Below are 24,930 nucleotides of genomic sequence, written 5' to 3'. Positions count from 1 at the left end.
TGGAGATGCAAAGTAATCAGACAAAATTGTGCAAGTTTTATTTCACTGAGGATTCCTCGTGTGCCAACGTGTCCTCAGATCTTTTGAGTGACCATCTAACAGGAAACCCGAGAAGAGCCGACTCACCTTGCTGAGGTACTCCCTCATGACCTGAATGAAGTACGGCATAGAAAAGTCCATGATGTTGTGCCTCCAGGAGGTCTCCAGCACCACATCAGGTCGTAGCAGATCGTAGCAAGTGAACAGGCAGGCGGCAAAACACTCCTTCTTGTTCTCCTGCAGGAACCAGGACAGCAGCTCCTCTGCCAGCTCTGTGTCTTTGGATTCTGAAGCATACTGCATGGCATCCTGCAGAGCGAGAGGCAGCACACACAGGGTCAGGAAGAGTGCAACACACCTGCTTACCTTAACCTGAGCACTCAAACGGAAGGGGCACCTTATAAAGCTTGTCCTTCTTGCAGAGCTCTACGCTCTGTTTCCAGCGGTTGTTGCCCTTAAACAGGTAGGCAGCGATTCTCCTGAACTCAATCAGCTCGTGCTTCTCCAAGCGCTGGGCCAGTGAGATGTTGTCAAAGTTATCGTAGGCATCTATTGATGTTCTCAGTGCCTAGCAGGAGTACGCAGAAAATGAAAGCGTGAGGTGGGTATTTTTGAAATAACAGAAGATTGAACTAAATCCACAGTTACTCACCTGATAGTCCTCCTCTGTGATGAAGAGGTTGTTAAGTGCTTCGTTGACCGATTTGTTGTTGTGGTTCTGTACTGACCGTAGGTACGGTTTGACCAGAGGCAGCTGTTTCACCTGTTAACACACAAGTGCGCTCAGTGCTCAGCCCAGTTTGAACCACAGAGGAAACCAGCCTGATGCATCTGAATCATTATGACATGGAACAACATGTACCTTGGTGAAGAAGTTGACGGCGCGTGAGTGGTCCAGTCTGGGGGAAAGCACTATAAGCAAATCGTTCAGTAACAATGGTTTGAACTCCAGATAGAACTGGATGGCTTTGTAATACAGCTCCACGTTGGCCACCTACAGCACACACAGAAGCAAAGAAATGATTTCATGCTTCTAAACAAATCTGTTTAATAAAAACAAAACACTGCATTAGGAGATAAATGTATTGGCTTCTGTTTTTTGCAGACTGCTGGAAAATTGTAATTAGCTTGACTCGTACCAGACCAGCCAAGATTTTACTGCTACATTAATGTGACACAAACGGTCAACGTTGTGCATCCTTGTTGGGAAGAAAAAAAACAAGTCGTGATTGTGATATCCAATTAAACTGTACCTTGGTGATGATGTCTTTGAACTGGCCCTCCTTCCAGGCATCTGTCGGGTGGTTCATCATGGTGATGATGGCGTTGTCGTACTCCTCGTATTTGTCATACAGGAAGACAAGTTCGGCCCACAGGTGAGCCTGCTCTGCTGCTCTCAGGACCTTTGGGATGTTAACTCTTGACCAGAAGAGCTCCAGATGCTCCCTCATCTTCTGGGGCTTGAACTTGGAATAGAGAATGGCCAGCTCTGTGAACATCCCCATGTGAGCACGCTCCAGGCCCAGGGCGGCCTCCAGCATGGTAATCAACTCCTCAAAGTAACCACGGTCCTGAGAGAGAACAACAGCGATGGGAGGTCGTCAAATGTTTGCTCATTTTTGGGCTAAGCTACGAGAGCTGCACACCTCAAAATCATTATGCCAGATTTCAAACTTCTGAATTTATTTTAAGGACAATAATGCTTCTCATCGATCTCTTACTTGGTAGTAGTTAATCAGCTCCTCCAGCTCATCGGCGTGCACTACGATATGGAGACCACACATCTGCGCCAGTCTGAACTCCTGTCCATCCACACAGGCGAAGCACACCTCTTTCCAGGTGCGGGTGCTGTTGGCCTTACGGGCGCCGTCCACAGCAGCCTGGTACTCTCCGAGGTGCACCAGGGTTGACGCCAGACGACCAAAGTTGGAAACGTTGTTGTACAACAGTTTAGCGGCCTCATACATTTTCTCATCATAGCAGCGGTCACCAACCTAAAGCAAATAAAAAGTACAATAAACATTATTTCATCGATGACCCGTCGGCTCGTCAGAGCGTGAGTGACTCTGCGTGAGAGTGAGCTCAACCTGTTGGATGTGAGCATTATTGGGCCCATTGATGAACTCCTCAAGTTCAGCAAGGCGGTTGGTTTTGGCCAAAGCAAAGATCAGCTCGGTCTCTACGTAGGATTCGCGGGCCTTCTTACGAGCCATCTGCAGGAATTTGACCAAGTCCTCCCAGTTACCTGCAACATATTTACATTAATGAGGCTGTTGCTCTGTTTTCACAGTAATCCTTTCATATCTGCTGCACAAGCAAAGCTACTGCACAGGCTGCCATCTAAGACCCGATAACACAGTCGATGTAATTGATTGATTGATTGATTAATTGCTTTCAATTAAAGTGGCACGAGCACACAACTAACAGCCTTCACTAAAACCTGCTCTAATTTAGTGAGACCATTCTGCGTACCACTCGTATCAGCAGCCTGTACCACCTCCATGTATGCAGAGGGGTCGTCAGCCTTGATGTAGGAATCAATGGCTTCCTTAACAAGGCCCTTCTGCAGCTGAGCCTTGGCCAGCTGGCTCCACACAGCGGGCTCATTGCAGCGCTCTGCAAACTCATAGGCTCGGTCCAAGTTGCCAATATGCTCGATCAGCACCTGTGGGGCAGGAGGCAGACAGGAAGTATTATCAAACCTTCTTCAGGTAATACGATTATTTGTCCAAGTGTCGAGAAAATAAGAAGAGACCTGCACAGCAGAGGTGTTGACATCAAACTTTTTAAAGATGGCAAAGGCCTCCTCAAAGAGCTCATTACTGATGGCAATGTTTGCGATGTCAGGGGCATCATAGTTATCTAGCCTGCTGATATATTCCATCACTCGAGTACGGTCAGCCTTGATGGCCGTCAAGATCAACAGGTTCTGCAGATTTCTGTGGGAGAAAGAAAAAGATCAGGATTTCTGTGCAGTTTTAAAATAATCGGGATGAACAGTACAGCACTACAGCACCTGTGTTCACTGAAGACTGAGTTATCCAACACAATCTTCTCCAGCAGCTCAATGAGCTCGTTGGGCAAGTCAGCAGTCATGAAAGCCTTGACTGTGACCGAAACCTCCTCTGGGTCCTGGGTTTCTGACAGTGCTGTCTGCACCACCTGACAGCACAAAGTAAGTAAGTTTAGAGAAGCAGTGCTGGCGGGCAGGGAGATTAAAAACCCACAGAACTTGTGTGCGTACCTGATCAATAAGTGGTCGCCTGTAGGGATTGGTCTCCAGCAGTACGCTGGCCCACAGGTCAGGGTCTCTGCGTCGTACAAGGTAGCGAGACAAGCTTTTGAAGAGGGAGTTCTCATTGCAGACCTGATGGAAGAAAGAAAGAATTACAGTGCTTTGTGCTACAGTTAAGTTCACAACAACAGAACTGGATTGGCTGAAACTTGGACTGGTGGCATCAAATCATCTTGCTCACATTGATCAGCTCCTGGTCACACTGTCCTCTCTCATAAGCTACACATGCCAAATGGGGGTCTCTCTTCTCACAGTACTTTCCCACCACACGGCTGTCATAGTAAGGGTTTTCCCTCAGGAAGCGTTCAGGGTTGTTGTTGCTGTCAATGTAGATCTTGGCCAGAGCATTGTGGGTTGCTGGCTCTTCACAGCCTTCATGGATACGAGACTCGAGCCAGGGCAGGAGCAGCTTCAGCCTGCAAGGACAGCGGACGTCAGAACTATCCCTGGCTACGTATACAGCTTTGACGCTTGGGTCAAATCTAGTTTCAGTAAGCTGTAAACGATGAGTAATACAATTATACAAATATAAATCATATATATGTATATATAAATTTTTATTTCAAATGATTAAAAAAAGTTATTTGACAAAAGCCAGCTCCAAAAGAAGCCGTAAACATCTGCATCACAGTTTCCCTCCTGATATTCACTCATTAACGTCCATACAGCTCCCTGAATTACACTGAAGAATAAGTGTCAGGTAAAAATTAATTATGTTTTAGAAAATAACATAAGTTGAATGTGTGCAGCACCTGTTCCTCTTTTCCACCTCAGCGACCAGTTCATCCGTGGAAAACTGTCCTCTGACAACCAGGATCAGACTCTTGATGACATCCTCAGAGCAGTCCACATCTAAGAGGCCACCAACCACCACAGGCAGACGGCTCGGATTTACCTAAGCAAAGATTTCACAATAAATCTCTCCTTGATCTGTGAATGAACCGTGCTCTGAAAACTAAATGTCTCTGTGTTGACTCTTACCTTCTGAACATAGATCTCAATGTATTTCTGCAGGTTGTTGCGGTACAGGTAGAGGACCAGGTCGTGGACAAAGTCGAAACGGTCACAGACGATGATGAGTGGGAGCTGGTCAGTTAGTTTGGCTTCCTGTGCATCACAGAGTAATGGGGAAGAGAGTGTAGTCAGTGAATCTGTACACAGTCGAATGTTTAGATTGGTTTGGTTTCTGCCCTCTATAATTATAATCACCAAAAAAATGTCTGTTATTTAAAAGTATCAGGACTTAATCAGTTAAAAAACCACATAGAAACAAAATCAAGCGTCTTGGCTTTGTTAGCTAGGGAGGCTAAAGGGATGGTCAAACTATTGAAAACAACGTGTGTGTTTCGCACTAAAGAACAATAAACTTCCTTCATACTAATAAGCAGAGATGCCAGTTCTCACTAAGCAGTACTGAAACACTGCTGCCATCCACAGGATTTAAAAAACAAAACTGGGATTGTGCATCTTGACACGACTATCCAACAACATGCTGCACTAGAAAAAAAGCTCCTTACAAGATTACACACAACACAAACCGACACTTTCTGTGTTTAAATGTGAAGTAAAGGAGCCTAACACGGTCACCGTTACCTGCACACGCGAGAGCCAATGAATGACTACGACTACGTAAAGTTAATAGATCAGTGGCTACACATAGATACACCCCAGTAGGTGTATGGACTGTGGTGTATAAACATATACGCCTCCATACAAATCCCAGTTTCAATCATGTGTCTGAAAATAATGGGAAAGGGGTGAAAGAAAAGCAGGGAATGAATCCTGCACTGTGGGGAGGAATAGATTTACCTGATACATGTCCTGCCATTCCAAAGACAAAAGAGGAAAAGGACAAAAGATAATTGACTGCCATCAGGACTGCTGGTTGAACAATTTGCAACAAATACAGGTAAACTGTCAATGTGTGCAGCTTGGCTTTTCTATAAAATATAAAGACAGACTATGCACTGTAAGCAACATCTGATTATAAAATAGAGATTTCAGGAGAGTTTAAACTTTTGATCAACCCAACATTAAATTCATAAAACTACTGATAAAGTTCTGACAGCGTTACAGGTTACAAACAAGCACCAGTAGGAACCAACTGAGAAATAACGGGCGAGGGTAAAAGAATAACAAAAATTAAAAGAGTCAAAGTCATAAAAGCTGCTTGTGTCAGTGTTTGATCGCTCCAGTCATCCCTGTCACTACCTTGAGGAAGTTCTTGACACGCTCAGGATCGTAGCAGTTGCTCTCTCTGCAGATCCTTTCCACCTCTTTGATCTGGCCCGTCTTGCAGGCAGCTTGGATGTATTTGAAGTGAACTTCAGGATCCTGACTGAAGTTTACAATAGAGCCCAGGAAATAGAACAAACCTGAGGGGAACACACAGTTAAAATTAAGCTTCAAATGGGATCCATGTGGATAGGGACATTGCTGACATTAAAATATTGTTCTTCCCCAATTAGTTTACCTATTAGTACCTACTCAGATCGTCTCGTTTTCCCTGATAATCGAGTACCATCTAAAATGCTTGTCCCTTATTACTGGGTTTCAAAAAGGGCAATTTTGATGTTGGTGAAGGAGATGCTTTCATGACTCATTGTGTAATGCCACTGACTAGCCAAGCAGTGGCATGTAGTCTGCTGACGTCACACATTCAGATTGCTTGGAACCCCGGTCAAGTAGGTATTAAAGAAGTACCTGGTAGCAGGTACTACCATCTAATGGAAAACCCTAAAAACCATGTTGAGCAGTAGGTACAAGTGAGCTATTTGTATTGGCTGGATTATGGATTACTGATATAATAAAGAATGTTAAGAATGAATTTTTATGTCTCACCTTCAAAGCTCTTGAAGGACTCAAAGAGTTCAGTGAGAGCCTGTGTGGTGAGCTGTTCATGGTACTTGGACGCCACCTGGACGCAGATCTGCAGGTTCTGGCGGATGTTAGCTGAGAGCATGGCCCTGAGGCACTCCAGAGAATCTTCCACTGACAATGAGCCAAAGTAGTTCACCAACCACTGGAGGTTGTGTGGGGGGGGAAAAAAGTTAATTCAGAGGCTGTACAATCTACAGCAAGCAATGACACATTTGCCAGATGGGAAAACACTTTGACTGTGTAGGTAAGTGAAGCCTACCTCTGGGTTGAGCAGGTGTGTGTGCACCACAGCACGCTTGATGTCATACAGGTCAGTGTAGTGCTCGAGTGCTCTTTGCAGGAGTCCAGCTTTCTCACACAGCTGGGCAATGTGGGCACGATCATAGTTGGTGAACATCTGGTTGCCCAGGATTGCATCAGCAACCTACACCATGAGACGAATCATTAGAAAACAGTGATTCATGCTTAACAAATGGATTCATTTCATTCTTTCAAGTGTGTGCATATTGGTCTACCTGTGGTGCATGCATGAGGTTCATCTCCAGCAGGCGAGTCTGGAGAGGTCCTTCTGAGGGTCTGTTGTTTTTCAGGGCATCCAGAAGGAATGATGTGCACTGCTGAATCAGGTTGTACTCCATAAACACATCCACAATCTGGACAAAAACAGAACCACAGGTAAGAAATAAACCAAAAATTAGACTACACTTGTACAGCTGAGAAGTATTAAAAAAACAACAAAAAAGGCCTGTTTGTATCAAATATGGTAGCACTTATTTACTGCAGCTTTCACCTTTGATATAAACCCAATATTCTTGTCAGCAGTCTAATGTTCGGCACCACTTAAAGGATTAAATGTGAGGAATGCAGCCCACACAGTTCTCTAAAGCTTTTAGACAAGTTGCAATGACAAGTGAAAGTTGTCTGAATACAGTAACTGTTTAAAAAAAAAAAAAAAAAAAAAAAAAGCCTGCCTGTGATGCAATGATTTGTGTTCCTATCAGCTGCTCTGTTGCACTTTAGGAACACGAGCTGTGTCAGCGGTTGACATTTGCAGCACGGAGGTTATGCACAGGCAGGAAGTAAAGGAAGAGGTGAATTTCCTTTATACCATGTGAAAGGCAAGATTTAGAAACATAAACGTGTGCTCAAACTTGTTCAGTGTTTTCCACCATTATAAACTAGTATATTATATACTTATTAGGGATGGACCGATCGATATTACGTATCGCTCCGATACTGACGTAATTTACTGGATCGGATATCGGAGAGAAATAAAAAAAATGTAGCCCGATCCATTAAATATCAAAAAAGCACCTCACAAAACTTGCGACACGGCGTAACTCAGCTCATAACCGTAGCACGTCGGACCAGTACACGTCATGTGATAGAGCGGCTGTGGCGTGCGAGACCTGTCGGCGGTCTGGTTGAGCATAGGGCGATATGACCCAAAATTCATATCTCGATATTTTTTACCTGGACGGCGATATAAGATATATATCTCGATATTTTTTTTTAAAGCCATAAAGTAAGAACAAAATGAGAGTTCTTAGTCAAAGCTGTGTCCCAGATGTCACACAGGCACTTTTATTAACATAGAGCAGATGTACATAAAATTTACTCAAAAATAAATTATGAGCATTTATTAAATAATAATGCTCCATAAATAAAAGAAAACAATGTTGTTTTTGTGCATAACAAAAAGCTCACAATTGTGCAGTCAAAATGTAAACTAAAAGACGCTGAGCATAGTAACAAAGACAGATTTCACAGCTGCTCTGTTCCCAACTTCTACTCTGTGACTGACAGCATTGAGTTTGAAATCCTCTTCGTAACCACGTCTCTGAACAGGTGCCATTTATGGTCCTTATACACAGTAGGGTAATATTATGTTGAAGCACAGTACGTATCACTCTGCGAGGCTCCTCGGTAGCCGTAATGCTCTGACAATCCATCAAGCGGTGCAGCACCGTAGCTTACCAAAGTCGTACTCAAACATTTTTGACAGATTGCTGAGCGCCGTGTTCCACATAAAATCGGTTCACGGCCATCAAGCACAACCAAAATTCATACATAAGGTGCGCTGTCAATTTTTGAGAAAATGCAAGGATTTTAGGCCGTGCAGCGCCTCTGGGCTGCATGGCGTTAGCGTGGTTAGCTCGTTAGCGTGGTTAGCTAGCTAACACGTTGACGGTGTCCAGCCCCACGCACGGGTCGATGCGCAGTAACTCGTTAACAGAGATTTGCCGTGTTCATCTTGTCGCTTCCTGCAGGTGAAGCGATGGGGGAGGAGGGGGAGTTGTGTTCAGTGAAGGAGGGGCGAGGCCGAGTAAAGTTGCGTAAAGACGAAAGTGGACGAAAGAGAGGCAAACTTGCGGCTCCACAAGTATAGTTATAACGTAACATAGACTATATCGATATAAAAGATATTGTCACATCTTATATCTCGTATAAAAATATATCGATATTTTTTAAAAACTCGATATATCGCCCAGCTCTAGTTGAGCATTTAGAGCCTCGCTACCAAACCAGCATTTCATCTCGGAGGAAGGTATCCCAGAGAGAAGAAAGCAAGTGTGTAAGTTCATCTCTGAATGTTTGTAAAGCATTCCCGATATATGGAGCGACTGCCTCTCTCTCCCTCTCCTTCAATCATGAAACTGATCAATGATCAGCTGATCGGCTTTTCTGTCGCGAGGCCGTCTCTCGTTTGTTTTTGGCCCACTTTGCACCAGAAAGAGGAAACCAGCGGCTGAACAACAGCAGCACATTGAAGCTTGATAAGCTGTTGTTAGACTGTATTTAATATTACTTTCTACACCAGGATCTTTTTCTACAGCTGACGTAACTGTGCAGGGGCGGATCTAGCAAAGTTTAGCCAGGGGGGCCAGCAGGGCATGAACAGGGAAAAGGGGGCACAAAGACATACTTTTCTTTCTTATTCTCATTTAAAATGTTGAGCTTTTAATAAATAATTATCTGAATCTTACACCCAAAGTTTTAATCTGATGTAAAATATATAGAAGTCCATTACTGTATATAGTAACTGTTAAGTCTAATATACCCTAGTAAACTATAGTACTTTTTCCTTTGGGAACCATCTGTGCAGTCTGCAGCTCTGTAGAAGAAAGATGTTGAATCTATTTAATTATTGTAGAAAAATAATTGATTTCTGTGCTTTTTATTTTTAAACACGTGCATTAAATTATGGTTGATTACGTCGATTAAGTATCACGAGGCGGAGGGTGGGGGGTGGTTTCCTATTATTTTTGCTGGGAGTTTGCAACCCTATTAGTTTGGTTGCTTAATATTTCTGCTAAATACTCTTTAAAATACCAGAATAGGGAGGATGGAGCAGGTTTAAGTTTATTTGCTCATTATTGCTGAACTATGAAATATTTTGGGTGCAGTGTATTTTTTGCATACAGGTATAACAGAATAGCTTTAGTGGGTTTTTTTAAACTTCAGTATGAACAAAATATTTTTAAAAAAAAACAAACAACAGTTTTATTGATTAAAAAATACAATATATCAGAGTCATATCGGTATCGGCAGATATCCAAATTTATGATATCGGTATTGGACATAAAAAAGTGGTGTCGTGCCATCTCTAATACTTATGCTCAATAAACTTATTCAGTGTTTTCCACACTGAAGTAGGCAGGCATAAGTATATGACACAATAATAAACACCAAATAGTATTTTTTTTTTTTTTAAGTTGTCATTTCTGCCTAACAGAATGATGACATCCTTTTCAATTTACTACTGAAACACCCATGCCTTTATTTTGAAAGTTCAGCTAATGCTACCCAGCTACCTTTCTTGTCCTGCACTCCTTGCTGTGTGGCCGGGTTGTTGTTGTAGTGGTCCTCAATGTCTTTCTCAGGCCATCCCAGAGAGGCTCTGGTTCTGTGGCCAAATACAGCTAACTCCACCTTCTTGAACTGCAGCTGGTGACAGCAGTCCTTGTTGCTCTGAGGCTAGCTAGAGAAACACTGACCAGAACCTGCGGCAGCCAGAGAACCGCTTAATGTGCCCCTAACACTGAGATCACGGAGGCTCCAGAGCACAACAATGACTATTGTCTTTTGTATTGGTCAGTTGTTTATTTGTTACCAAGTACTTGACAAATAAACATGAAAACAACATTAAGCGTGTTTTATTCATTCACTCACTTAAGAAAGCACATGCTTCTCTAACTTCACACATATACGGTTTGCAGCCATGCCTACTGCAAATAAAGTCTGCATTGTAGCTGTAAACTCATTCTGCACTTAAAAATTCTATTTGTTTACATTCTGGGACAATTTCAGGCTGACTTGTTAATCACAGAGAAAGTGATAATTAAGTGACCTCAAGGTCACATAACACAATTTCAAAATAAAATAACTGTTGGACTACTGTATCAAAAATAAAAACATACTGCATCACTACATATCCTTCATATCCTACCTGTGTAATGTCAGCCAGTGGCTCTTCATCTTGGACTAGCATCTGTGCGAACTGCAGGCCCTGTTCTGGATTGATCCGCATCACATTCCTGAGCAGAAAGATCCAGTCTGGTGTGTAGCCGACCTGGAACAAAGAAAGAAAATGCTACAATAACCAACAAGCTCTCTCCACTCCACTTAATGGTCAGAACCAATTTCATTAAACTAGATTAAAAAATAAATAAAATCCAGAGTACAGATAATTAAAAGTAATGGCCAAATGCAATCTTAGACATACCTTTTTGGCGTACAGGACAATCTTAGGAAACTGACCAGTCTCTGCAAAGCACTGAATGACCTTGTTGGGAACGTTGGCCCTCAGGTACACACTGAGAGCCAAGGTAGGATCCACCGCCTTCACCAAGTCACCCAGTTCTTCAGAACACTCCAACTGGAATACACAAGAAGCATCAGACGTTTAAGAGAGACAATTATGAAAAACAACAACAACCAAAAAAAAAAAACATTGTTTAAATGCAAATAATAAATGTATGACAATAAAAAAATCTTAACACTGTTTCAGTAAAAGGACTAGATGTTACAATCCCTGACAATGCACTGCTTCAAATAAAGTCTTGAGGGATGGCTGAGGAAAGGCAGAAACTTTACCAGCGGGACACATTGTTGTGTGCCTTCACGGGCTGTTTCGGTCTTTTATCACAAGCTGTTCTGCCGGATTTTAGTTTCTTTTTACCTTCCTTGGTTAGGTTTAGGGATTAGAGATCTGATCTAGATTATAGTATTAACACTTTGATGGACTTCTCTAAGACTGTTGGGATTGGTTCTCCACTGATATAGAAAATATAGCAAATATTAAGTGAATGAAAATCAACTCAAATGCATAATTCACTTTTTTCTTAACCATGGAGAATTTGTAGATTCAAAGTTTCTGAAGGGGACTTCCTAAATTCCTTGCATATCACGTGATCCTGCTTGATCCAAGATAACAGGCAAGTTGTGTAAACATAACAGGCAGCTCAGGAAGAGCGACTTCCTGCGAGCTGGCGCTTAGATGGATGTACAGTACCTTGTCTTCCTTCAACCACTTTTCCAAAAGCTGCTTTCGCCCCTGCTGGAGGACAGGCCTGCAAAGCTCCAGGGACTCAAACTTATTGAGCTGACCCTGGTCTAACAGGATACCAAAGTACTGCAGCAAGGGGGAGGTTTGGCCAGGCTGAGTGGGAACACTCTGGAAACGACGGATGGTATCTGGAGTGCGCAGGATGCCCTGAGTGAAGAAATGTCAGCAGAATATGAGAAAAGCCATAAAGCAATGATAAAAGACAAAACGGGCAGTAAAAGACCATGGAAGTCACTAATGTACCTTTGGTGCATTAGCAGCAACCTTGGCGGCCTCGGAGTAGTTGCCAGCAGCAAACAGGTTGTTGAACTTGCGTGCAAACAGCTCTTCGGCTCCCGTGAGGTTGTTGCGGACAGCTAAGCGGAGAGCCAGATCTGGATTCTGCAGCACGTTGGTGATGTAGGGAATGATGTTTTCCTCTTCCACACAGACAGACAGAACCTGTGCCACAGGAAAAGACATTTTTAAAGTCAAAGTCAATCTGTGAAGTTTATGTCAGGCATGTGGAACAGATTCACAGATTTGGTCAAATACACAATGAAACGTTGATTGGAAAAACAGTCTTTTGTACTTTAACTCATCTTAGATACATTATGACCACAGAGGCATGATTCAATACACTTTTGTCAGGTAACCAAAAATAAATAAATCAGTAGTCAAGATGTTAAATTTAAGTATGTGCAATGAAATTAAACTCCGTCTAGCACTGGGATATGGGTGCTGAATGCAAATGTTATTTTAGTGGCTCAGTGTAACACAGGGCTTGTGTGTGAAGTCTGGCAACTACTCAAGCAGGATCACTTACTATAATGTTACTGGACTAAATGGAAGTAATGTGGAAATGTAAATACATGAAAATAAACAAAAAAGAAGGAAAAGGAGTTTAACAAAAGGTTTCCTAGTGTTCATCCTGTGTTCTGCTCAGTGCGCACTACATGTGTCCAGAGGAGAGTACGCTTGTAGAGGCTGATATTAAAGTCCGATAATTACTATCATGAGGGAGACCAGCCTGCACACTAAGCCCAGGGTGGCCTAACATTTTGTTCCTAAATGCTAGGAAAAAAATATCAAGTATCAAGTGATAAACCTAGTTGAGACAGATCCACCAAGAACAAATAGCAAAGCTCATTTCAGGCAGACACTACCGAGAGGATCTACACTGACAGAGAGCACCAGGATGTGCTTCCCACTCTGCATCACACGCTGATGGGACATGGGCCTTTTTCCACCCGTACTCTGTCATTTAAATTCTCCATGTTACCTCCTCCACCCCTGTCGGGTTTCTGTGCAGCAGTTCAGTGCTACACCTATAATCAATGCATGTCACTGACAGGCCAGGATACTCTCCTCATGCACTCACTGATTTTACATTCATGAGCTCAATATCTTAGCACTGTATGATAATGTAATGTTTTCCCACCTGAAATGTTTACGAGGTAATAATGATGTTTTTCTACTCCCCGACATTTCCATAAAAATATGGTTATGTTGATTTAACCGCCCCCGGTGAACATTATGCTGCTAGTCTAGTTGAGACCAATTTTCCTTTCACCTGGCTACTTGATGGAAGTATATAGCACTGGAGTAATTTATTACTCAGTATCCAATTACTAATTTTGCTGGTAACCAACCCAGTTAACCAGAATCAGTAAGTGGCGCAGACAGCGGCCTATTCTCTCTCAGATCACTGTCTCTGTGTGCTTGTGACACACACACACACACACACACACACAAGCACACTCACGCGCGCACACACACACACACTGCTCTGGCAGACTGTGAGATCTGTCACAGTCTGAGATCAGCTTTCCTCTCTGCGCTCAATTATTCATGTGGTGTGTGGCCTGGCTGGATCATTATTCATCAGCTAGCTGTATCCAGTTCTCTTCTCTGGTTCTGCTTCAGAAAAGCAGTAAGACGCAACAGTCGCTGCTTTCTGTTTGTGAAACACTACACCTTGGATTATTTATAATGACTCCTGGCAAAGTGAACCTGCCTGATGACAACAGACAAACAAAGAGATGCTGCTGTCAGCTGATGTTTGTTGTTGCCCAGCGTCATATTTGCTGGATATTACTAGGACTAGAGATGAAACAAGATTTAAATAGTAAAATTGAACTATAAATTAAGATGTTATGATATATTATATACAGATTTTTAGGAAACTGAGTGGAAAATATACGGTTGCACGTTCCGTTTCGACATGAACAAGACAGCAACTCCAGGCATCACTTTAATTTCCATGAGCAGTTAGAATTAGCACATCGTGACATTCTTACCTGCCCCTTCCTGTTGACCCCAATGATGCCTGAGGTGGCCTCATGTGGAGCGGTGACAAAGATGGTCTCTCCACTGATGCGGTTCATGTAGATGCAGGTGCCAGTCTCCAAGTCATAGAGATGGATGTAGCCATATTTGGTAATCAGGAAAACCACATTGTGCTTTGAGCTTATCTGTCAAAAACCAATTTAGTGATGTTACATAAAGCTGTGCATTGCTATCTGAAACATCACCAAAACAGTACCTACTCAAAGTGTATTTCTGAGTTCAGTGAGAGGTCAGGGATGTCTACAGAAATCAGAGACTTGCTTTTGAAAGTGTGGGTTTCATGTGTGTAAGATACACGGATGACCAGCCATGATGAAAAATATGGGCCTACCAGCAAATAAGATGACATTTAGCAACCATAGTGGCTGATGTTTGTTGTACATCACTATTTGGTGGACAAGTGGTCTGGTGGTTAAGCACCTGGAGACAACTGTTATTGTGATTTGGCGCTCTATAAAGTTATTCTAACAGAGATTTCCTTGTCAGTAAAAGAAATTATGAACAATTAAAAAACAAAAACATCACCACACATCAGCCAAACTGGTCTTTTAAAACACTGATAAACTGCAGTTTTGCCAACCTAGTACTACCTTTCATGCTACTGATGTCACACAAACATACCTGCATGGCTACAGGGAAGTCATTCTGGGCTTCTGGAGGGAAGAAGACATCCACTGCTTTCTTAGGAAATGGCTGGTTACCAGTTGGTGGGGTTCCCACTTCAATGATGTGCAACTATGATGAGGACAAAACATTTGTAACAAAACCATACGAGAGAAATCACTTTTCACAATTATGTTTGTAAAAACCAGTCACCTTCCCTCCAGCCTGGCCTCTGACAGCAAAGCAGAACAGAGTTGACTCTTCTGCATTCCCTTCTATCTTAAACTGGGCGAAGCTGGCAGCATGGCCTTCAATGGGCTGAGAAACTTTTCTCTCAACAGAGTACAGCTGCATGGCTCCCACCACTCGATTTTGCTGAAAGAAAAAACAAACCCCCCCAGAATGAAAGATATAAACATGCATAAGGTAATTATGACCGCATATTCCTTGTGACTGACATGCTTCGACCATAGATTACGAACCTTGGCTTTGTTTTTTGTTAAACCAGAACACATGCAGAACAAACTACCTGAGCTGAGATGCCGATGAGCAGGAGCCACTTCTGCTTGGCATCAGTGCGGTAGTTGATGATCTGGCAGCCTGCCAGGCTAGAGTGCCGGTCAAAGACTTTCACGGGCTGTGAGTCACCCTCCATGCTCCAATGGTAGACGGCATTGTCAGTCACAAGTGCAACTGTGTTAAGAGAGATCCACTTCCAAAAGGTAACATCGTCGGTCATGGTGTGCGCCTTCATCTTGCTCTTCATCTCAATGTTAAAGATCTGAAGAGTTTTGGCAGCTACAAGGGGGAGAAACAGGGCAGGAACCAGGCCACAGGAGAATGTTATAGCTCACGATAAGAGCGAGTCCGTGCACACAGAGAGACGCACACAAAAACCTCCCATAGGAAAAGAAGCACACCATTTCTTTTTTAAAGAGACAAGAAATTTGAAATGTTGTTTTGATGGCACAGAGGTCATCAAGCAACAATGCCACAACTGATAAGATGAAAAACATCGAACAAGCTGCATTTTGCAATTTTTGTCATATGAAGTGTAGTGAGAGAAAAAAAAAAAAAAGGAGAATGTGAATTAGGGCTGCTCGATTATGGCAAAAATGATAATCACGATTATTTTCACTGAAATTGAGATCACGATTATTTGACGATATTTATTTAACCCTTTAAGACCTACTATAGAACCAAGTCCACCAGAGCTTATATTATTTTTTTACATGCTGTAGTGCCATTTGTGGGAGCATTTCAAGTTGCTATACATCAATACAACTGTTATAGCCCATATTTTAATAATATGTATGCATTAAGTCCATAGTAATTACATAAATTGCAAAAAAGTGCAATAAACTACAAAAAAAATTGAAAATTGCTTTTGTTTTGTTTACATATATTTCTACTTGGAGAAATTTAAGAGGTTTATCCCTCAAAACTTTAAATACAATAAAGTTGCAAAAAAATAGTTTCCCACCACAGGAAATTTATTTTGAGTGTCTTCATAGTTTTATTTTGGAGATACAGCAATTTTTATATACTGCAGGAAAAACAAAAAACAATCCTATGATGCAAATTTGCAAAGAAAACAGCAGGTGCATCATTTCACTGTGGGAAGTGTTACGAACAGCTGATAGGAACGGCAAAGCGTGTTTCTGGAATATTATGTTTTTGTTCCTGCAAGCGCTTTTTATGCAATTTTTGCAAAGCTATATGTGGAACGAAACCGTGACCGAGGACAAGCTGATGGCATCAGATGTAAGTACAACTCCTCCGGTTTCATATGCAAAACAAATTATTGCGCTAGCTTACACGGTTCAGGTTCTACAGGGATTTAACAGTAGTTACGCAAAACGGAGCGTGCTGCTCTGACCGGCTTTAAAGGGTTAACAATGACTTTAAAAAAATAATATAAAATAGTGTGCAACACCACTGAAGTTTTTTTTTTTAAACTCTCTTTTCAACCAACGGCAGTCACTCTCCTCTCCAAATAACTTCTGCTTAGCTTTCCGAGCTTCCCTCGGGTCCTCTTAATCAGCGGTCTCCAACCTTTTTTGCGCCACGGACCGGTTTATGCCCGACAATATTTTCACGGACCGGCCTTTAAGGTGTCGCGGATAAATGAGGGAGGGGCTAATAATCGGCTCAGTCATTTTTAATGATCGTTGAAAGCCCAGATCGTAATCGTGATTAAAATTCGATTAATTGAGCAGCCCTAATGTGAATTTATTTCCAGAATACAAAAGGTGCGATAGGCTCGACGTGAACTTAAGTGCATACAAATTCATAATTTAAACCAAATGGTGCATCAATGTAGGAAGCCAATAAAAACCCTTCTGCTTACTGCCACTGACTGCATGAAGAATTATCAACATGAATACAATTATTGAGAAAGGTCATTTTCCACGTGTGACAAAATTAATGAAGGATTAGAGGTGCCGACTGTCACCGAATGGTTCGATACATGCCTACCTCTTTCTTAGTACAAGTCATTCTAGATTAGAGGACACAGACTAGTGAGTACGGTGTTGTGAATATTAAATAGTGTGCTAAAAATAATAAATATTTGGAATGTTTCAAACATATTTGAAACAATTAGAAGAAAGTTCACTCACCTGCATTTTCTGTATTATTAGTTGGGGTTAATTTGAGAAGCTAAAGCTTTACTAAGAAGCAGTGTGACTTCTTCACTTTTTACCTTGTGTCAGAAAAGCGAAGACCAATGCATCAGCCAAACCGTGAAGATTATTTTGCCATTACTAAGCCAAAGTACAATAAGCAGATTGGTAAATGGACCACTTGCAGCAGTAGCAGCCAAATTTCAAAGAGCATGCAATATTTGAAATTCAATCATGATTAGCGTCTGGCGGTGTGTGTGTACGTGTGTGTTTTGTGGTCAACCTTAGGTTACATGGAGGAGTTAACGCTCAAACTGTGTCACAAGACGAGGTCAACTAAGCATCTTCACTATGGGACTGAACAAGAAAGAGCTACACTGGCCTTACACTGCAAAAATACAAGGCAACAGTTTGCATCTGCTGCGCTCTATATACTGTTGTGCTTCCTGTTCCTGTACATATATAGCTCCTGTTTGCTGTGATAAGGTGCTTTAAGCATTTTTATGAACTGCCTTAAAAAACGGACACCAGTTCCCTCAATAAATAAATCACTGATACCGTGTGTTTTTTTCCACACATGAATAGTGGGCAATGTGGAGGGACTCATGTTGACACATTGTCCACAGGTGCACCATCACACATGCAACACAACAGGAGAAAATCTGAGTCATACATGTTATCCCTACTGGAAATTCACTTGATTTAGACAAGACTATTGGCTGGACCTGAGTGAGCAAGAGGCAGGACCCAAAACACCCACATGCTCATTGTGCAATCACCAAACAAGTACCTGTTTCATGATATGGGCGCAGGCAGCTGTCTAAGCTTAGTGAGTGAGACACTCACATTCTTACAAGCATCTCCATCAGGCATGAACCTGAACAAAACCAGGGCTGCAGCATGTGTGTGAAATGACCAAGTCGTGACATAATATCACTGAGAACACAGGGACAAAGCTTTGCCCCCCCAAAAAAAACCAAAATTGCTTTGCTCACAAAATCTTTAAAAAGGTGCATAAGTAAGCTCATGGACTAAACACGTGAGGATACTCAAGGTTTCTGAGCTCTTGGATAAGCTACCACAGTAAACTTATGAGTATAATTTTATCATTTCCACACCCTGACAAGCAAGCCTTACAGATTACTCTTCATTCTATGTTGTGACCCAATTCAATCCTCATCAGGCACTACACGTGACAGAGTAATGTCCCATTAGGACCATGTGAAGTAAAGTCAGTGCTGATGACAGGTGGCATTAGACTTCTCGCACAGATTACAAGATAAATTCCTGTGCTCTCTGGTCTTGTAACAAACTGTAATATTTAGTTCTTATTACAGCGAACAATTAATAAAAATTATTAAGCATAGCTTTGAGACAAATGAAGAAAGTTAATTACAACATAACACAGATGGAAGAGGACATGAATTTCAAACGGAAACCAAGAAATGCAAATTAAAATGAAATCATTTTACCCACAGTATTATCACACTTGCAACAGGTTCTAAATCACTTGTACATAAAACAAAAATGATGAAATGCCAGCAAGCCGTAAAACTGTGAAAGCTAAATCCTGTTTACAGAATATTGGCTGAATTTCAAGAATGCACTAAAACTTGGTTAAACATGTGTGTAAAGAATACTTAAACCTAGCCCATTAGTGCTGAGGCTCTAAGAGCAAACAAACTCTACAGTAGTCTCTATGCTTCAAATGGATATTCAGCTTATAAATGTTGCTTTAAACAGGATTTTACTTCCACAATGAAGTAGTTAAATTTCAACTCACCGTCTGCAAACACATAAGAAAGCAGTAAAGGAAAAAAAAATAAGAGAAGACAAAAACAAAAACAACAAAAAAGTCAAAGCAATCATGGATGCTGGACAAAAAGAATAAAAAATATCCCATTCTGAGTATTTACAGGACAAATGTTTTGAGGAAGAAAAAAAACAAAAACATACATGTTGGCCATTAAAAACTAATCCACAATGGAAAACTAAAGTAGCTGGATGTGTATGGACATAAATAAGTGAAAATAATTCATAATATTCTTAAAATTTTAAATGGATAACATGTAGCTATATAGAAGAAAAACATGTCCTAATGAAATGCTGTAAGTCCCTTACAAGTGGTTAGTTAACGTTTGTGTTAAACCCTGATATTTAACACACAGGATTTAACACATTTCCCTCTCTCTGTGGTAATGCACTGCACTCAGAGACATGCAGCCTTTGAAATGTAAATAGACTGCCATACCTTTAAGTGCAATGACCTTGCTGGCTGGATTCATGATGGCGCTGTCAGCTGAGATGGGCCTGCGGATAGGTGTGTTGGGGTCGGCCAAGTCGATGATCACCACCTGAGTCTGCTCACCCACCTTCTCACGCACACAGATGAACTTATCAGACTCCATGGTTAGGGTGCTGAAGCCTATGTTGGCCGGATTGATCCCTAAGTTTTGGAGCTAAAAGAAACAAGGGGAAAAAAGCAGAACCATGTGAGCCTGAACAGAACTGGGCAGCAAAAGGTTCGTTAGGTAAATATGAAGATCATCTTGGGAAACAATACGTCACATTGTTCCTGTCACAATTTCAACCTAAGCCTTTGACAAATCTATAGTCAAATTAATGCCAGGAGTTGACCAAACAACAGGGTCCACTAAGAATGTTGGGACTTTAAACTCAGCTACTGTGCACTACCACAGAGAGCGGATGAGTTTGCCATACTGGAGCTAGGCAGCAGTTCTTTGGACACATGTAGTTTTGTACTGGATGTAACAGTTATTGCCTGGCCTGGGTGGAGAGCTAATGCACAGCCAAGTTCTCAAAGTATGGGCCAAAGAGGAAACTGCAACATCATTACATAACACTCAAGTGTCTCTTTAGTCTGACTAACAGGAACTATTCACAGTCTGACATCTCAGAAATTATTATGTTTCACAGGAGCTGGTTTGCCAACACAATATATACCAATATCAGTGCATGAAGAGGATTCTGTCACGTCATATAGACAACCACTGGTGCTTTATTTTGTCCAAGTTTTACCTAAATTAACACCAATTTGAATCCCTGAGGGAAACTCAAGTACATTAGAGCACGCCTTAGCTTTAGCTTCAATTACTTGTAGGTGTTCCATGAAGAGAGAGACAGGACACGTGAAAAAATTAACCTGCATAAAAATAAAGCCTCAGGCTGTGTGTGAAACAATTTGCCGCATGTAACACCAGCAAGTTCTGCAGATCTGCTTACTGACAAAGGCTGGAAACAGGGTATCCTGCCTGCCTTACACAAACCCTGACACAGCAGTGCTTGCTGAGGACAGTCAGAGGAGCAATGGGCAAAGCCAGCTCTGAGCGAGAGTATCAAGAAGAAGCAGTTTTCATTGCTTAACTATACGAATAATACTCAACATGAAAAATAAGAAAAAGGCAATTATCAACCACATGCAGCCAACACTGGTATAACGTAAATTTAAAGGAAATGAAACTACAAAAACCATCCCATGCACCATGTTTTGCTGTTGCAACTTCCTCCAATTTTTGGCTGTCAATGAGTAATATACCACAGTTGTACAACTGCTGAATAATCACAACTATTTAGAACATGGTTTTGTGTTTAAACCCAAGACCGTTACCGTGTATATACATTTTTATTTATGGCCAAGTATTTGCATCTTTGATCAGACATAACTGCTATATCATGCGCAGCAATCATTTACAAAAAATAAACATATATCCTATTGCAGTAATGTGAATAAAGCTGGTAATGGTTGTATAATGCTTTGCTTTCAGGAAAAATGGCCTCAGAAATGTTACAATGCTTTCTCATTTTATTCAAAATAAATCCGTGGGTGCAAATGACATAAATATCTTTTGTCTTTTCAGTAGACAGCTGTTACTATACTTATAATGACGCTTAATAAATCTTAATCTGTGTGTTAAAGGTGCACAATCTATTACTGCCTGCTTAAATTAACCAGCCATAAAATTTTACACATTCACTTGTAGTCCTGAAATGTTTTATGTTGGAGGGGGGGAAGGGGGGGGGGGGGTTAAAGCATATTGGATCACTCCCATCTTTGTTGGCAAATGTTCATTTTTAAGAGTCTTGAGATAAAAATGTGACCCCCTTCTAAAAATTTTGCCTAGTTCAATTCTAATCAGCAAACACACTCACAGTTCTGAAAACTGCTCAACGAAAGAGACCTTTTATCAATGACAGGACACACCCTCTCCACAACCCTGCCCCAACCACACAGTGTGTAACCTGGTTCCCTCTCAATGACAGTGCAAACAACTGTACAGAACAAGTCTTACTACAAGCTATGAGGAAAGAACTGAAAACTGATCTGAACATTTTTTTTGAACAGTGGAGAGGTGACATCATACAGTAACGTCACTGGAGCTTCCATGCCTCTTATCGTTGCCATTGTCCAGTATGGAAGCCTTGTTTACTAAGACAACATTTATTCAAACACCGGACAAAGGGAAACGGCCTATGTGGAGAATCCTTCTGACCCTGAACACATCAGCTTTCACTAATATCTAGCAACAGTTTGTTTCATGAAAACACAGCAAGAGATACTACATAGCTTAAATTAATTTAAATAGATGGTCAGCATAACCAAGCACTCTCTATTCAGTTATGGCAACATCCCATGCAGCTGCTGTGTGAATGAACTACTAGTTTGCCTTCAAATGAGTGCACTTTAATTCAAACAGATGTATTTCTACATTTTAAAACACAAGAAGAAGCTATTATTACACAATATTTCTAAACAGATTTATGCGTTTCGCTTCCCTCTCATCTATTCTTGGATCAGCAGGAAGCCCTTTCATTCACACATGAAAAGCATTTCTAAAACAGGAAAGACCAGCATGGCCTTATCACAATGAATGCTACCCCTCTTGCACGGAATAAAGAAAAGCAAACGCAGACTGATTGACCACACCACAGTTTGAGAGACTGTTTTGCTATGGAAACCTTGGAGTAAAACACTACTGTGGGTTAACACTGCTGCAACATCACTGAGCAGGAATTTGGCTGAAAGCAGGTCAGCCCAAAGGAGCTACAAACAATGTGGAAAATCATTTAACCATTCAGTCTAGCACTGCTCTGCATAGCTGTTAACACATCAACCAACCAACTAGAGCCACACAATTATGTCCAAAGTGACGTTGTTCAATAGTAAAGTCATTATTATTCATTTGTTGAATTCTCTGCACTCTGATGTAAACAGAACATTGCTTTGTATAAATCTTTGTACTGAAACTTAGCAAAATTAAATAACAGACCACTGATTTCACATTTACACTGTGCTGCACTGACACACTGCACAAGCTCATTTTTACTGATATCCAAGTTGACAATTTGAACGATTCACATAAAACGTTTTTCTTGGTCTTTACGCATTAACTATACCGCAGACTGTCGTGTGTTTTCAGGGTAAAGGTTAGTTAGATTAGTTCTGTTGCTCTGCAAACAGACAGTACTCTTTGAATAGGATATGCCAATATGATGAGCATGCATTTTAAATATTGTATGATCATGTTCTTTTAATTCTGATATGCCAAAATCATAATCGAAATTAAAAATTTGTTTGTGCTGCCCTCCACAGTTGATCAATGATAGGATAAAGGAAGAGCCTCCGAGAGACTTGCATGAAGCAAGAGTGAAAATCAAACTAATCTGTATTTAGAAAGTGTGGACAAAGAGAATAAAGAATGCATACAACTACGAAGGGTAGGCAAAGCACCTGGTAAAACACTTTTTTAATGAAGAAGAAGACGGAAAAAATAAACACATTTAAGAAAGATAATTACAGAATCGATCACCTAGAGCACGTAAATGCTGATGTAGCAGAGACTACCATATTTTTCACACTATAAGGCACACTTAAAATCCTTTAATTTTCTCAAAAATCGGCAGAGCGCCTTATAATCTGGTGCGCCTTATCTATGAATTCTGGCTGTGTTTACTGACCTCGAACGAAATTCCGTCTCCACCGTTGCTCGACGCTGCGTGTATAGAGCAGGTAGTGCAACAATAGAAAAGTAGTTGCGGGACGGCACTGTGTAGCGTTTGTCTGGGGTGTTGATCATTTTCCTAAATCCCTCGTTTTGCACAGTGTTGATGGGAGCCATATCTTTGGTCAGGTGATAAGTGATAGCCTCCGTAATTTCTTTGTGCCTGCGGGAGTTCGACGGGTAAAGGGAAGCGCTGTATGAGGTTCCCGTTATTGATGTTTGGGTGGTTGACCGGGACGGATTTTCTCCTGTCACTTTCTCGTCATCCCTGACGTGCTCTCCGTTGTTTTTTCCTGCTAATTTTAGCATCACACGGCACAGCTTCTGTATCACGTGGTATAAGGCTCCGCCCTTGTCATTTGTTGAGCAGGAAGAGTGAGCGCTTGTTTTCATGCAGATTACATGAAAACAATGTAATGTAGCAATCTGGCTGCTATCACTACCAACATGAATGAAGACAGAAAAGTACACAATAGTGATGTTTGTAGGGTTACTGAAGTAGGGCTAGATGGTATATAATGCTGTGCTAGTGATCGCTAGTGACACAGCTATGTTAGCATAACAAAGCATAACACAGTGAACCTGAACGCTAACTTTTTTCCACTTGATAAAAGTTCCCGATGTTTTTTTGACAAATGCAATCGCATGGAAAATTGCTGTAAACGGACCAAACTTCTGTAGGGGAGAACAACTGAGATAATCCAGCCACAATATGAGGTTAGTCATTAATGTAAGATAAGATAACCTTTATTAGTCCCACACGTGGGAAATTTGTTTTGTTACAGCAAAAAGTGGACAGTGCAAAGTTACATAGCAAAAATTAGAAAGACACTGGAACAACATATACTGGTGCGCCTTATCTATGAAAACCGACCCGTTTGTCGACAGTGCGCCTTATAATCCGAAAAATACGGTAGTTCAGCAAGCACTTGCAATGGCAGCAACAAAATGCCAGCAAGAGACATTGTGAATTATGATTACACTATTACCATTATTCATCTCTTTACAAACCATTAGCTCAAGCCCAGCCTTATTTTATTCAATGACAGATTATAATGTTCTAGTTATTTTTTCCACGATCAATCATTTTTTCCTTTACTGACCAAAACTGCTATGCTATATAAGCTAAGGAAGATACCTGGCCATGTGCCCTGTAGTGGTGCAACGGATCACGGTTGATCCGTAATCCGAACCGATCCCACTCCACGGTTCGGCACGCATGTGATCCGAAGATTCAAAAAAGAAGAAAAAAAAAAAATATGTGTATGGTGGCGTGGTGGGTCTGTCAAGCAATAGTTATGGTCAGCGCTAGCGAAGTGGAGTGGAGTGAGTGGAGGAGCAGAGGAGTTTGCAGTATTTAAGCAGCCCTTTGCTGCCCAATCCGACCGGGCTAAAGCTATTACAAAAGCTATTGGGGTGTTTAGCTGCAGATGGGAGGCCGTATTCCTTTGTGCAAAACAAGGGGTTTAAACTAGGATGAACGAGCCACGCTATGATATCTCGTTGCGTGTCCACTTTAGTGGCAAGATCATTCCAAGCATGTATGATCAGAAAAAGATTTAAGTTATGGCT

The 24,930-nt window shown here is 41.4% G+C and overlaps 1 protein-coding gene across 1 annotated transcript in view; it reads right to left on the bottom strand.

Moving 5' to 3' along the window:
• cltca (clathrin, heavy chain a (Hc)) overlaps positions 1-24,930 on the bottom strand; it is a 34,818-nt gene that overhangs the window by 2,937 nt on the left and 6,951 nt on the right. The window contains exons 2-28 of the mRNA XM_085288132.1: positions 19,590-19,797; positions 15,244-15,512; positions 14,928-15,089; positions 14,733-14,846; positions 14,063-14,236; positions 12,027-12,224; positions 11,730-11,930; positions 10,941-11,093; positions 10,665-10,787; positions 6,730-6,867; positions 6,474-6,638; positions 6,176-6,356; positions 5,546-5,709; positions 4,316-4,441; positions 4,087-4,229; positions 3,516-3,750; positions 3,284-3,406; positions 3,056-3,201; positions 2,795-2,978; positions 2,512-2,704; positions 2,127-2,284; positions 1,761-2,033; positions 1,293-1,610; positions 902-1,033; positions 692-802; positions 437-607; positions 127-348 (exon numbers count right to left, since the gene is read on the bottom strand). Of these exons, the coding sequence (XP_085144258.1) occupies positions 127-348; positions 437-607; positions 692-802; positions 902-1,033; positions 1,293-1,610; positions 1,761-2,033; positions 2,127-2,284; positions 2,512-2,704; positions 2,795-2,978; positions 3,056-3,201; positions 3,284-3,406; positions 3,516-3,750; positions 4,087-4,229; positions 4,316-4,441; positions 5,546-5,709; positions 6,176-6,356; positions 6,474-6,638; positions 6,730-6,867; positions 10,665-10,787; positions 10,941-11,093; positions 11,730-11,930; positions 12,027-12,224; positions 14,063-14,236; positions 14,733-14,846; positions 14,928-15,089; positions 15,244-15,512; positions 19,590-19,797 (4,785 nt within the window). The remainder of the gene's footprint in view (positions 1-126; positions 349-436; positions 608-691; positions 803-901; positions 1,034-1,292; positions 1,611-1,760; positions 2,034-2,126; positions 2,285-2,511; positions 2,705-2,794; positions 2,979-3,055; positions 3,202-3,283; positions 3,407-3,515; positions 3,751-4,086; positions 4,230-4,315; positions 4,442-5,545; positions 5,710-6,175; positions 6,357-6,473; positions 6,639-6,729; positions 6,868-10,664; positions 10,788-10,940; positions 11,094-11,729; positions 11,931-12,026; positions 12,225-14,062; positions 14,237-14,732; positions 14,847-14,927; positions 15,090-15,243; positions 15,513-19,589; positions 19,798-24,930) is intronic.

Source organism: Mchenga conophoros, linkage group LG10 (genome assembly GCF_057382185.1).
Source record: "Mchenga conophoros isolate Kocher_MC1m ecotype Shallow Benthic linkage group LG10, M_conophoros_male_GT1.1, whole genome shotgun sequence".
NCBI lineage: Eukaryota > Metazoa > Chordata > Actinopteri > Cichliformes > Cichlidae > Mchenga > Mchenga conophoros.
The sequence above is the reverse complement of the archived record's forward strand: the minus strand, read 5'-3'. Positions and strand labels throughout refer to the sequence as shown.